This window comes from Rhinolophus sinicus, linkage group LG05 (assembly GCF_036562045.2).
Source record: "Rhinolophus sinicus isolate RSC01 linkage group LG05, ASM3656204v1, whole genome shotgun sequence".
Lineage (NCBI taxonomy): Eukaryota > Metazoa > Chordata > Mammalia > Chiroptera > Rhinolophidae > Rhinolophus > Rhinolophus sinicus.
The window spans coordinates 76,939,951-76,955,310 of record NC_133755.1 but is presented as its reverse complement, the minus strand read 5'-3'; the positions used below and the strand labels follow the sequence as shown (position 1 = coordinate 76,955,310).

Here is a 15,360-nt window from a genome sequence, read left to right as displayed (position 1 = left end):
AGAACTCAATAGAAGAAATTAAGAATGAAATAACCAGCTTAGGTAGTAGAGTTGACCAGATGGAGGAAAGAATCAGTGACATCGAAGATAGAAACCTGGAAATGACACAGAGAGAAGAAGAAAGAGACTTGAGACTTAAAAGAAATGAAAGAACTCTACAAGAACTTTCTGACTCCATCAGAAAGAGCAATATAAGAATAATGGGCATACCAGAAGGAGAAGAAAGAGAGAAGGGAACAGAGAATATATTCAAACAAATTGTCGATGAGAACTTCCCAAATTTGTGGACAGAACTGGACCCTCGAATCCAAGAAGCAAATAGAACACCTAGTTACCTCAATCCCAACAGACCTTCTCCAAGGCACATTGTATTGAAGCTGTCTAAAATCAACGACAAAGAAAGAATCCTCAAGGCAGCCAGGGAAAAGAAGACGGTAACTTACAAAGGAAAGCCCATTAGATTATCATCAGATTTTTCAGCAGAAACTCTACAAGCCAGGAGGGAGTGGAACGAAATATTCAAACTATTGAAAGAAAGAAACCATGAGCCAAGAAAAATATATCCAGCAAAGATATCCTTTAGATATGAAGGAGGAATAAAGACCTTTCCAGACATACAGAAGCTGAGGGAATTTTCTAATACACGACCTGCACTACAAGAAATACTAAAGGAGGCTATTCGACCACCATCAACAGGGACAATTTGTGGCAACCAAAACTCAAAAAGGGGAGAGTAAAGGCCTGAACCGAATATGGGAATGGAGAAAGTAAGCGTGCTGAAGAAAATGGAATACTCTAAATATCAAACTTTCTTTTACATAAACTTAAGGGTAACCACTCAAAATAAATCCAGAATTGAAATATATACTGAAATAAAAGAAGAAACAGAGGGAAACATCGTAGAATACCACCACACAGAAATAATAGACAACAACAAAAAGGCAAAGAAACAATGGAGACACAGCCTTACCAGAAAACTAAAGATAGAATGACAGGAAATCCTCACATATCAATAATCACCCTAAATGTAAATGGACTGAACTCACCAATAAAAAGGCACAGAGTAGCAGATTGGATCAAAAAACTAAACCCAACCATATGCTGTCTCCAAGAGACACATCTCAGCTACAAGGACAAGCCTAGACTCAAAGTGAAAGGGTGGAAATTGACACTCCAAGATAATGGTACCCGGAGAAAATCAGGTGTAGCCAAAATGATGAAACAGACTTCAAAGTGAAAAAGATAACAAGAGACAAAGATGGACATTTCATAATGGTGAAGGGGACTGTACAACAAGAAGACATAACAGTCATCAATATTTATGCCCCCAATCAGGGAGCACCGAAGTACACCAAGCAACTACTAACAGAACTAAAGGGAGAAATTGACCAAAACACAATTATACTAGGGGACTTAAATACATCATTGACAGCTATGGATAGATCATCCAAACAGAAAATAAATAACGAAATAGTAGCCCTAAATGACACATTAGATGAAATGGACATAATTGACATTTATAGAGCACTTCATCCTAAAACATCAGACTATACATTCTTTTCTAGTGTACATGGAACATTCTCAAGGATAGACCATATATTGGGACATAAAATCAGTCTCAACAAATTTAAGAAGATTGAAATCATACCATGCATATTCTCTGATCACAAGGCTTTGAAATTGGATATCAACTGCAAAATGAAAGCAGGAAAAACACAAATACATGGAGATTAAACAACATACTTTTAAAGAAGGACTGGGTCAAAGAAGAAATTAGAGGAGAGATCAAAAGATACATAGAAACAAATGACAATGAAAATACATCCTACCAAAATTTTTGGGATGCAGCGAAAGCAGTTTTAAGAGGGAAATTTATCTCATTACAGGCCTATCTCAAGAAACAAGAAAACTCCCAAATAAATAACCTCATGTTACACCTTAAAGAACTAGAAAAAGAAGAACAAGTAAAACCCAAGGTCAGCAGAAGAAAGGAAATAACAAAAATTAGAGCAGAACTAAATGAAATAGAGAACAAAAAGACAATAGAAAAAATTAATGTGACAAAGAGCTGGTTCTTTGAAAAGATTAACAAAATTGACAAACCCTTGGCTAGACTTACTAAGATAAAAAGAGAGAAGACACTGATTAACAAAATCAGAAACCTAAAAGGGGAAGTTATCACGGAAACCACAGAAATACAAAGGATCATCCAAGAATACTATGAAGGACTATATGCCACCAAATTCAACAACCTAGAAGAAATGGACAAGTTCTTAGAAACATATAGCCTTCCAAGGCTGAACCATGAAGAACTGGAAAATCTAAACAGACCGATCACCAGTAATGAAATTGAATCAGTCATCCAAAACCTTCCCAAAAGCAAAAGTCCAGGACCAGATGGCTTCATTAGTGATTTCCACCAAACCTTCAAAGAGGATCTAATATAAATCCTGCTCAAACTCTTCCAAAAAATTGAAGAAGAGACAGTACTCCCTAACTCATTTTACGAGGCCAACATTACCCTGATACCAAAACCTGGTAAGGACAGCACAAAAAAAGAAAACTGCTGACCAATATCTCTGATGAATACCGATGCAAAAATCCTAAATAAAATTCTAGCAAATCGAATCCAACAATGCATTAAAAAGATTATTCATCACGACCAAGTGGGGTTCATCCCCGGGGCACAAGGATGGTTCGACATCCGCAAATCCATCAATGTGATACATCACATAAACAAAATAAAGGACAAAAATCATATGATTATATCAATTGATGCAGAAAAAGCATTTGACAACATATAACATCCATTTATGATTAAAACACTTAATAAAATGGGTATAGAAGGAAAATACCTTAACATAATAAAGGCCATATATGACAAGCCCTCTGCTAATCTCATAATTAATGGTGAAAAACTGAAGCCCTTTGCTCTACGTTCAGGAACACGACAGGGCTGTCTCCTATCACCTCTGCTTTTCAACATAGTGTTGGAAGTCCTTGCCAGAGCAATCAGGCAAAAGAAAGAAATAAAAGGCATCCAAATTGGGAATGAAGAAGTTAAATTATCACTCTTTGCAGATGACATGATGCTATATATAGAAAACCCTAAAGACTCCACCAAAAAGCTATTAGAAACAATCAACGAATACAGTAAAGTTGCTGGCTACAAAATAAACGTACAAAAGTCCATTGCATTTCTATATACTAACAATGAAATCTCAGAAAAAGAAAATACAAAATCAACTCCTTTTGCAATTGTAGCAAAAAGAATAAAATACCTAGGGATAAACTTAACCAAGGATGTGAAAGACCTATATGCTGAAAACTATAAGACTTTTTTGAAAGAAATTGAAGAAGACACAAAGAAATGGAAAGACATTCCGTGCTCATGGATTGGAAGAATCAACATAGTTAAAATGGCCATATTACCCAAAGCAATATACAGATTCAATGCAATCCCCATCAAAATCCCAATGGCATATTTTAAAGAAAGAGAACAAAAATCATCAGATTTGTTTGGAACCACAAAAGACCCCGAATAGCCAAAGCGATCTTAAGAAAAAAGCACAACAATGGAGGTATCACACTTCCTGACTTTTGCTTGCACTACAGGGCTACAATAACCAAAACAGCATGGTATTGGCAGAAAAACAGACACATAGACCAATGGAATAGAATTGAGTACCCAGAAATAAAACCACATAAATATGGACAGATAATTTTTGACAAAGAATCTAAAAACATACATTGGAGCAAAGTCAGCCTTTTTAACAAATGGTGCTGGGAGAATGGATAGCCACGTGCAAAAGAATGAAACTGGACTGCTATTTGTCACCATGTGCCAAAGTTAATTCAAAATGGATCAAAGACTTAAGCATAAGACCTGACACAATAAACTGCATAGAAGAAAACATAGGTACTAAACTTAAGGACCTTGGGTTCAAAGAGCATTTTATGAACTTGACTCCAAAGGCAATGGAAGTAAAAGCTAAAAAAACTAATGGGACTATATGAAACTTAAAATCTTCTGCACAGCAAAAGAAACCATTGACAAAATAAAGAGGCCACCAACTGAATGGGAGAAGATTTTTGCAAACAGTGCCTCCGATAAGGGGCTAGTATCCAGAATATACAAGGAACTCATGCAACTCAACAACAAAAAAACAAACAACCCAATTGAAAAATGGGCTAATGACCTGAAGAGACATTTCTCCAAAGAGGACATACAAATGGCAAATAGACATATGAAAAAATGCTCAACATCACTAATCATCAGAGAAATGCAAATCAAAACCACAATGAGATATCACCTCACCCCAGTCAGAATGGCTATCATCAACAAGACAAATAGTAACAAATGTTGGAGAGGCTGTGGAGAAAAAGGAACCCTCATACACTGTTGGTGGGAATGCAGACTGGTGCAGCCGTTATGGAAGGCAGTGTGGAGGTTCCTCAAAAAATTACGAATAGAATTGCCATATGACCCAGCAATCCCTCTCCTGGGTATCTACCCAAAAAATCTGAAAACATTTAGAGATAAAGACACGTGTGCTCCAATGTTCATTGCAGCTTTGTTTACGGTGGCCAAGACATGGAAACAACCAAAATGTCCTTCGATAGATGAATGGATAAAGAAGTTGTGGTATATATACACAATGGAATACTATTTGGCGGTAAGAAAAGATGATATAGGAACATTTGTGACAACATGGATGGATCTTGAGAGTGTAATGCTGAGTGAAATAAGTCAGACAGAAAAAGCAGAGAACCATATGATTTCGCTGATATGTGGTATATAAACCAAAGACAACAAAAGAACAAGACAAACAAATGAGAAACAGAAACTCATAGACACAGACAATAGTTTAGTGGTTACCAGAGGGTAAGGGGGGTGGGGGGGTGGGAGAAGAGGGTAAGGGGGATCAAATATATGGTGATGGAAGGAGAACTGACTCTGGGTGGTGAACACACAATGGGATTTATAGATGATGTAATACAGAATTGTACACCTGAAATCTATGTAATTTTACTAACAATTGTCACCCCAATAAATTTAAAAAATAAATTAAAAAAAAAAAAGACGTCCTGATCTCTCCTCGTCTTCAGTCAATTTACAACCATTATGAAATCACTTGAACCACTTGTAAACCATCTTCATGGTCACTGCAGCATCACCATAAACTAATTTTAACATTTTGTGTGTTTCTTTAGTACAGTTTTTCCGTTTGAAACAAAATTTCATGTTAATGCGTTGTTCGTGACCCTTGATTTACGGCACATTTTAAAACACACCCGACTGACTGCACCAAACAAGTTGAAACTTGTCACCCACTGTTACTAAGGTTGATGCGCCGCTTCCTTATTGAAGATCCTGCCTTTCTACTCGGCACTCGGCAGCAGCAGGCACCGTACATTTGATCACACCTCGTACAATAAACTATCCTTTCCTCATGAGATTTATCAATTATATTTGATTATATAAATAAAGATAACACCATCTGATACTCAAGATATTTAAAACTAGGTAAGGTAAAGAAATCTAAATTGAAGTAAGATATCTATACTTTACGTGAAGTGGTAAAATGTGGGTACCAATAAACTTTTATAAGTCATATATGTATGCTATCATACCCAGAGAAACCATTACAAAAACCGTACAAAGAGATACACTCAAAAACATTACAAGTAAATCAAAATGGATTTTGTTTTAAAGTTCAAGTAACCTGAAGGAAGACAAGAAAAGAGAAATAGAGGAATGAGATCAATGTAAACAAATAGAAAATAATAAAGTAACAGTAGTACCATATTTCCCCAAAAATAAGATTTAGCGGAACAATCAGCTCTAATGCATCTTTTGGAGCAAAAATTAATATAAGACCCAGTATTATATTATATTATATTATATTATATTATATTATATTATATTAGACCCAGTCTTATATCATATAAGACCTAGTATTACATTATATTATATTATATTATATTATATTATATTAGACTGGGTCTTATATTAATTTTTGCTCCAAAAGATGCATTAGAGCTGATGGTCCGGCTAGGTCTTATTTTGGGGGAAACACGATGATAACATATCAATAATTACTTTAAATGTAAATGGTCTGATTACACTAATAAAAGACATATATTGGCTGAGTGGATTAAAGAACAGGATCAAACTAAATATGACATATAAGAAATTTATACTTCAAGTACAAAATAGGTAGATTGAAAATAAAAGGATAGAAAAAAGATATGCAATGCAAATATTAATAAAAATCTAGAGCGGCTATTTTAATATCTGATAATGTAGACTTCACAGCAGGAAAAAAATACATAATAAAGGGATAAATCTACCAGGAAGACATACAGATCCTAAATGAGTACATACAAACCAATACAGTCTTAAAATACTACATGGAGCTAAAACTGATAGAGCTGAAAAGAAATATAGACAAATCAACAAATATAGTTGAGGATCTCATCTCCTCCCTCTCAGCAACTGAAAGATCTACTAGACACAAAAACAGCAAGCACAGAGAGCTGAACAACACAACCAGACTAAGAATCTAACTGACATAGAACATGCCCCTCAACAACAGCAGAATACACGTTTTTTTCCAAGTGCTTTTGAAACATTTATCGAGACAGACTATGTATTAGGCATTAAAACATATCTCAACTAACTCAAAAGAATTAAAATCATAGAGAGTGTGTTCTCTGACCATAGTGGAATCAAACTAGAAATCAATAACAGAGAGACAACAGGAAAAAACTCTAAACATGTGGAAGTTAAACAATGCATTTATCAATCATCCATAGGTCAAAGAGGAAGTCTTAAAGGAAATAAAAATACTTAGAAATGAATGAAAACAAAAAGACAACAAATCAATATATGTGAGATGCAGCTAAAAGAGAGCTGGGAGGGAAATTTATAGCACTAAATGCTTACATTGGAAATGAAATATCTCAAATCAATAATAGGATCCTAAACCAAGAAACTAGAAAATGAAGAGCAAAATAAAACTAAAGGAGGCAGAAGAGAGGAAACAATAAAGAGCAGAAATCAATGAAACTGAACATAGTAAAACATTAGAGAAAATCAATTAGACAAAACCTGCTGTTGGGGGTGGTAGAGAAACCAATAAATCTGATAAAACCTTTAAAGACAAAATTTAAAAAGACAAAGATTTAAGGCAAGATTTAAAAAGGCAAGATTTAAAAAGACAAAAAAAGAAAGAGGGAGGAAGGAAAGAAGAGAGGAAGGGAGGGAGAAATAGAGAGAAAGAGAAGACAGACACAAATACTAGTATCAGGAATGAAATAGGGGACATCACTATAGCTCTTGCAGCCATTAAAAAGCTAATAAAGGATTTTCTGTGTGGAGGATGAAGCTGAATAACAATGAATGTCAACTATAATTTGATATATATATAGTCACAAAATGTGGAGTACAGCCTAAATGGAAATGTTACAGCTATATACGATGTCAGAGGGGCAGTAGATTGGGGGAGGGGGGTTATCACTTTGTAAGGGGTGTAAATGTATATTACATTGCTTTGTACACCTGAAACTAATTTTTAAAAAAAAAAAAAAACTAATAAAGGAATACAGTGAACAACTTTGCATAAATTTGACAACTTAGAAAAAATAGACCATATCCTCAAAAACTACAAACTGCCAAAACTCAACCAACATGAAATATACAACATTCACCTCTAAAACCATTTTTTAAAAATTGAATTCTTAATGGAAAAAAAATCCTGAAAAATAAATCTCCAGGCCCAAATGGCTCCATGATGATTTTACCAAATATTTTAAAAAGAATTACTCCAAGTTCTTCCAAAAAGAGAAGGGACAAATGACCCATGTAGAAAATGGGCAGAGCACATGCACAGATTTTTTACCACAGAGAATATACAGATTGCAAATGCAAGTTAAAACTACAGTGAGATATCGCACACCTATTAGAATGGCTAAGACAAAAAAATAGTGACAACGCCAAATGCTGGTGAGAATGTGGAGAAACTGGATCACTTATACATTGCTGGTGATAATGTAAAATGTCACAGTCACTCCTCTGGAAAACAGTTTGGCAGCTTTAAAATCACATAAATGTACACACACAAACACAAGAAAAACTGGAACACGCTGAATAAGATCACAGATTGTATCACTGTCAATATCTTGCTTGCAAAATTGTGCTATTGTTTTTTTTGCAAGATGTCACCATTGGGTGAAACAGGGTCAGGGTTTGTATATGGGATATCTCTGTATTATTTCTTCCAACTGCATATGAATGCATAATTGTTTCAATAAAAATTTCAATAAAGAACACAGGTTTAGGCTTCTTTGATAATATGTGGGTGTAGTTTTAGAAGGAAAACCAGTAATGAGATTCAAACCATTTTGTTCACTAATACCTGCGTGGAGGACTTTCTTTTTCTGAATCTTTTGACTTGAAAGGTTCCCTGGTACTTTAGACGTATTTAAGAATGACATCTGTGTTGCTTCGACATCAGAGTGAGGATTTGCGCATTTTTCTGAGGTTGAAATCACAGAACAGATTTCTTTCTGATGCCTGTTTGGATTTAGATGAAAAGTAGACAAAGAAAAAGAGAACAAAAAGAAAAAGAAGGGGGGAAACATGAAATTTGCATCAAGAAGGCAGAGTTAGATCAAAACAGTCATGTAGAAAGCTGCAAACTTAAAAGGAAGTGAGCCTCCCCCCACGGGGCCCATGAAGAAGAGCAGACAGGGCCCAGATGTGCACTGAGCCATTGGATGCGGCTCACACCACAGCTCTGGGCCTTCCCAGCTGTGAGGCTTCCGCCACCGTGCATTGGCTGCATGGGTGATGCGTGATTGACATAAGGAGAGCCAGCTGTAACCCAGAAAGCATTGCAGAAAACCATTCCTCTAACTGAAGGGCTGGGCAGTTAGCGCTCATAAAAGCCAGTGGGGGAACCCTTCCTTGGACCCCCAGTGCTCACAGAAAGTTAATTGTCAGAGCTTCATAGGATGGGAAAGACCCGGGAAGCCATCTATCCCAAATCCTACTACCACACACACCATTTTGAAGATGAGAGAGCCATAGCAATGGACAGAATGGAGGCAAGCTGTGAACTCACCAACATCCAGAGTGAAGTCCAGACCTTGGGCGTCCTGAGCCCTGAGTCAGGCCCCCTCCACTTCACTACAGTCCTGCTCTGCTGTCACTGCCTGGGTTGGGGGCCTGTTCACATTGGGTGCAGATGAAACTAACACCACTCTTGGTTGCCACCAAGGGCTTCAAAACTTACATATCAAGGTGAACATTTGTTATCTGATTATTATATTATACATTCTCTTTGCTTAAAAAAATCCTAATATAATCATACTATGTGATTCTTTTCACTAAAAGAAATTTCACACAGCATGGCAGTAGGAAGAAGTGTCAAAGAGAGGGAGCAGAGCATGAGAGGACCCCAGTGGGGACAGGCGGTGTGGCGTGCTCACTTATCATCTCCCCCCTTTGAACCGTTGTACCACCAGTCCATGATCAAGGACTCGGAGTAAAGGCTTTGCACCTTCTCCAGGTCACGGCGTCCCTGCTCCATTTCCTGAATTAAAAGAGTCAGATCTTCACTCTGCCAAAATGAGAAGTGAATACACCATGAGACTGTATAAGAGTCCACACTGCAAACATTTCTGAAACAAAACCAACTGCATCAGGACAAGAAGAATCGAAAGAGTTCAGGTAGTTCTCACATTGTTCCATTTGCCAACAGCTTCATCGAGGTATAATTCACATACAATAAGCTGAGCATATGGAAAGTGTACCATTTAAGTAGTTTCGCCACTCATGCCTGTTTGAAGTCATCACTGCAATCAAGATGATACACGTCAACTCCCAAAAGTATCCTCGTGCCCCTTGTAAATCTGTGTCCCCCACCGTAAAACCCCTCCCCCATTCCCAAGCAACTATTTATCTGCTTTCTGTCACTATGTTAGTTTCAATTTTCTAGAATTTTATATAAATGGAATCATAAAATATGTATTCTTTTTTTGGTCTAGTTTCCTTAACTCATTTAATTATTTTGAGATTCACTCATGTGGCATGAATCAATAGCTCATTCATTTTTATTGCTGAGTGCTCTATTGTATACTGGATACCAAAATTTAGTCACCTGCTGTTTCCAGGAAATTTAGTCATTTCAGTTGTTTCCAGGTTTGGGCCAGTCCATTGATTTATATTACCCCCAAAGCCATCCTGTCTTTTTTTTTTTAAGTTTATTGGGGTGACAATTGTTAGTGAAGTTACATAGATTTCAGGTGTACAATTCTGTATTACATCATCTATATGTCACATTGTGTGTTCACCACACAGAGTCAGTTGATTAGTACAGCTACAGAGTAAGCTTTATTCCCACTTTAGTCTTCTTTTTCAAGATTGTTTAAGCTTTCCTAGGGCCTGTGTCTTGCCATATAAATTTTAGAATAAGCTTGATTATGTCTATAAAGAACCTTTCTGGGATTTTGATAGAAATTTTATTAAACCTATAGATCAAATAAGGGGGTACTGACATCTCTAATATGTTGAGTCTTTGATTTCTTCTGCATTTTTAAGCTTTCAGCATAAAAATCCTGTATATATTTTAAAATGTACACCTAAATATTTCATTTTCTTTCAAGCAATTATAAATGGTATTGGCTATTTAATTTTGACTTCTGCAAGTTCAGTTGCTTTACAAAAATGGGATTAAATTTTGTGTATTGATCTTGTAACCAGTGACCTTGCTGAACTAACTTAATAGTTCCAAAAGTTAGTGGTTTTGTTTTGTTTTGTTTTTTGTAGCTTTCATTGGGTTGCCTATAGACAATATGTTATCTATAAAAAGGGACAGTTCTATTTCTTCCTTTCCTATTTATATGCCTTTTCTTTCTTTTGTTGTCTTGTCATGGGTAAAGCTTCTGGTAGTATCCTAAGTGGTTAGAATGGATGCCCTTGTCTCTTTGTTGCTCTTAAGAGGAAATTAATCAATTTTTCACTATTAAGTATTATTTTGGCTGTAGGTTATGGTGACGTAAATTGAGGAAATTTCCCTCTATTCCTATTTTGCTGAGAGTTGTTTTTTTTCTGTTTTTTTTGTTTGTTTGTTTGATCATGAATGGACACTGAATTTGGTGAAGGCTTTTCCTGCACAAACAATTCCTGCCCCCGATTTCTCTTCTTTAGCCTGCTGGTATGCTGGGTTAACAGTCATTGTCTTTTTTAATGTTGAACCAGCCTTGTATATCTGGAATAAATTCCCCTTGGCATGATGTATAATTCTTTTAATGTGCTGCTGGATTCATATTATTAATATTTTATTGAGGATGTTTACATCTTTGTTCATGAGGGAGATTGCTATGTAGATTTCTTTTTTTAAAATACTGTATGTCTGTCTGTTTGGTGTCAAGGTACTACTTGCTTCATAAAATGAATTAGGAAGTGATCCCTCCTACTCTATTTCTATCTATCTATCTAATTATTTTATTATTTTTATTATATTAGTTTCAGGTGTACAAAATAGTATTTTTAGACATTTACACCCCTCACCAAGTGATACCCCTCAAGTCTACTATCCCTCTGACATCATATATAGCTGTTATAATACCATTGACTATATTCCCTATATCTTGAAATAAATTGGTTTAGGTATTCTTTGAATGTTTAGTAAAAATTCTCCATGGAGCCACCAGGGCCTGAGTATTTCTTTTTGAGAAGTTTTAAAATTATTAATGCAATTTTAAAAATGATTTTAGTGCTATTGACATTGTCCATTTTATCTTGGTTGAGTTTTGGTAGTTTGTGGTTTTTGTGATAGTGATCCATTTTCTATGTTGTCAACTTTATGAGTACAATGTTGTCCATTATATTCTTTTATCATCTTTTTAATGACTGCAAGAGCTATTGTGATATTCTCTATTTCATTCCAGCTATTAGTGCTTTGTGAGTGCTCTTTTTGTCTTTGTCAGTCTTGCAAAAGGCTTTATCAATTCTTAAGCTGCCCCCACCAAAGAGTTTTTTTGTCTCATTGATTTTCTTTATTTTTCTCTTTTCTATTTCATTGATTTATGTTCTTTTATTGTTTCCTTCCTCCTGCTTACTTTGGTTCTACTTTGCTCTTCTTGTTTTAGTTTCTTGGAGTAGAAACTCAGATTGTTGATTAAATACTTTACTTGTTTCCAACATAAGCATTTAGTCCTATAAATTTCACTCCCAACACTGTTTTTACTTTATCCCACATAGTATGGTATGTGGTGTTTTTGTTTTCATTCAGTTTTAAGTATTTTTTATTTCCTTTGAGTTTTCCTCTTTGATCCCTCGATTCTTTAGGACTGTGTTGTTTAAATTACAGGTGTTTAGACGTTTCCCCGCTGTCTTTCTATTATGAATTTCTAGTTTTATTCCACCATGGTCAGAGAACAAACTCTGTGTGATTTCAGTGCTTTTAAATTAGTTGAGATTTGTTTTAAATGCCTTAGTGTGGTTTAGAGAACCAGCTTTCCATTCAGTCCTACTGACTGCTCCCACAGAGAAATCACAGCATCGCCATCTGCTTCTACTGTGTGGGGAATGGAAGATGAGTGCTCTGGTCAGCTATACTAACACCACTTGGCGGGGGGGTCAGAGCACCCTCATTAATTTCCATGAGACAGGACAGCGGTGTGGAAGGTTAGCTAACTGCTCAGCTCCAATGAAATCCCAGAGAAGGGAGTACAGTTTTTCCATTTATGTATGTGGAGTAGGGCGTATATTGCCAAAAAGTTTTGTTTTTAGGACACCTTTTTCCTGGTCCTTTGGATAGGGGAACCAGATTTTTCTTGAACCTTTTTTTTTTTTTTTTTTTTTTTTTTTGTCTGTGTCTTTTAGAGACTAGGTTGGAGGTTTCTGTAGTGCTCTATCTGGGATATATGGGAAACAATAATAAGGAAACCCAAAGGAGTCATCACCATGTCATTCCTTAAGTTTAGAGGTACCTGGGCATTCCATCTTCTTTTTTCTTTCAGTTTTTGCATATATTTAAAAGTCTTTATTTCACATTTCTTTTTGAAAAATATTTTCAGTTTATAGATTTGACAATGAATTTTTTCTTTCAGTGCTTTAAAAATGTCACCTCCACTCTCTTTTTACATGCCTTGTGTCTGATGAGAAATCTGCTGTCATCCTTGTCTTTCTCTGTACATAATGTGTCTTCTTTCTCCTTATTCTTTTAAGATTTTCTCTGTCACTGCTTCTGAGAAGTTTGATTCTGATGTGGCTTGGGGTGGTTTACTTCATGTTTCTTGTGCTTGGGATTCACTGAGTTTCTTTGATCTCTGGGTTTATAGTCTTAATACAATTTGAAAAATTTCTGGCCACTATTGCTTCAGGTACAGATTTATTAAAGCTACTTGAATTTTCCCACAGCTTGTCAATGTCCAATTTTTTGTTTGTTTTTGGTTTTAATTCTCTTTCTTCTCTGAGTTGCATTTTTGGATAGCTTCTATTGCTGCCTTGCAGTTTACTAATCTTATGTTTTGTCATGTCTGATCTTCTATTCATCATATTCCATGTATTTTCATCTCATACATTGTAGTTTTCATCTCTAGAAGTTTGATTTGTGTCTTACTTGTGTCTTCCATGTCTCTCCCTAACTTTTTGAGTATATCAAATACAATTACAATAACTATCTTAATGTGACACTAACATCTCACTCAGTTATGTGTATATCTTAATTTTTCGGTTTGAATTTTTTCCTTATTATGGGCCTTTATTTTCCTGCTTCTTTGTATACCTGGTACTATTTAATTGGATGCCAGAAATTTTCAGTTTTACTTTGTTGGGTGGTGGATATTTTTGCTTTCCTATACGTATTCCTGGGGTTTGTTCAGGGATTCAGTAAAGTTCCTTGGAAACACTTTGATCTTTACAGGTCTTGCATTTAAGATTTTCTAGGCAGAACTGCAGCTGTGTTAGGTTGCTACCAATACTGAGGCAAGACCATTCTGTATACTCTACCCAATGCCTTAGGATTATAAGGTTTCTAATCTAGCTCATGGAAGTAGTCACTATTCCCAGATCTGTGTGAGCTCAGAATACTGTTCCCTGAATCCTCTTGGATGATTCATGACCCAGACCCCAGCAGTTTCCTCACATGCAAGCACTGGCTGGTTCTGGATTTAAAGTCACTCCTCAGTATAGACAGTAACATGACAAACATATTCTCAACAAGGGCACTGTGAAATGCATATCCTCACACGTTTTCTAGACTAGAGGACTGGAAAACAGAATTGTATTTACTTTCTCCCACTAGACCATTAGAATGAATTGCTTTATCAGATGGTCACATGGTAATATAGTCTAAGAAGTCAGGAAAACTATTTAGCATCTGAATTTTTTGAAAGTTTCCCACAAATGTCTATAAACAACAGTGATTAACAAATTCCACTTATGGATTCCCCTGGGATGCTTGTTAAAAACACAGATTCCTGAAGTTTGGCAAAATGTAGATAATTGTTGAATTTGACTGACACGGGGGCCCATATACCTTCTACTTTGTTTATGTTTGAAACTTTCCACAATAAAAAGTTTAGAAGAAAAACCAAATATATTAAGATTCTCAGGCCTCTGTGCCTAGACCCTGATGTAGTAGCTCTGAAGTGGGACCCAGGAATCTGCTTTTTCACAAATGCCCAAGTCCAGTGGTCCTTGGACCACATTCTGAGAAACACTGGTACACTCATTGAGTGATTCATTGTGTGACTTAATTGTCTTTGTGGTTGTTGTTTTCCCAACTCAGGTACTGTCCACGGGAACTCCAGCCTGTAATATTCAATCTAGTGAACACTCTTCTCAGCTTACCAAGCTCTTACCTGAACAGGCTCTGGAGGACAGGAATCCCTGAAGTCAAAACTATAGGAATGAAACTCTCCTCCAGTCCAAGCAGCAAGCTCTTTCAAAAAGCCATTTGCAATCTCATCATTGTAATTGAAAGAGGTGGTGTAAATAGGAATTTTCTGAAAAACTTTGACTTGGTCTATAACCATTTCAGGTGGCTGAAATGAAGTTTTGAGCAGAAGGGGAATGGGATATGATAAAAGAGAACAAAAAAATAAGACGTGAAAACCCTTAGAATTTGCTAGTGATGGTGAAATACTCAACTAGTAATTCCCTGTATAGTAGTGAGTGGTTTCTTAGGAAGGTGTTAGTCCAATTCAGTAAGCAAAGCAAACACTACCAGACAGTAAGAGTACAAAGACCAGGGACACAGCCCTTGCCCTCCAAGGGTTCATGATGTGGTGGGGAAAAGAATCTGGAAAAGACTTGGCTAACCAAGTTATTCAGCTTTTGGTGCA

At 36.1% G+C, this 15,360-nt stretch overlaps 1 protein-coding gene across 8 annotated transcripts in view; it reads right to left on the bottom strand.

Annotated features, from left to right (window-relative positions):
* The window catches only part of VWA3B (von Willebrand factor A domain containing 3B), a 165,234-nt gene that overhangs the window by 64,848 nt on the left and 85,026 nt on the right, over positions 1 to 15,360 (bottom strand). For 7 of the 8 annotated variants that reach the window (XM_074332566.1, XM_074332567.1, XM_074332568.1 and 4 more), the window contains 3 exons: positions 14,878 to 15,060; positions 9,496 to 9,626; positions 8,421 to 8,578 (listed from right to left, as the gene is read on the bottom strand). In XM_074332566.1, the coding sequence (XP_074188667.1) occupies positions 8,421 to 8,578; positions 9,496 to 9,626; positions 14,878 to 15,060 (472 nt within the window). The remainder of the gene's footprint in view (positions 1 to 8,420; positions 8,579 to 9,495; positions 9,627 to 14,877; positions 15,061 to 15,360) is intronic. The other variant, XM_074332569.1, reaches the window with a different exon arrangement.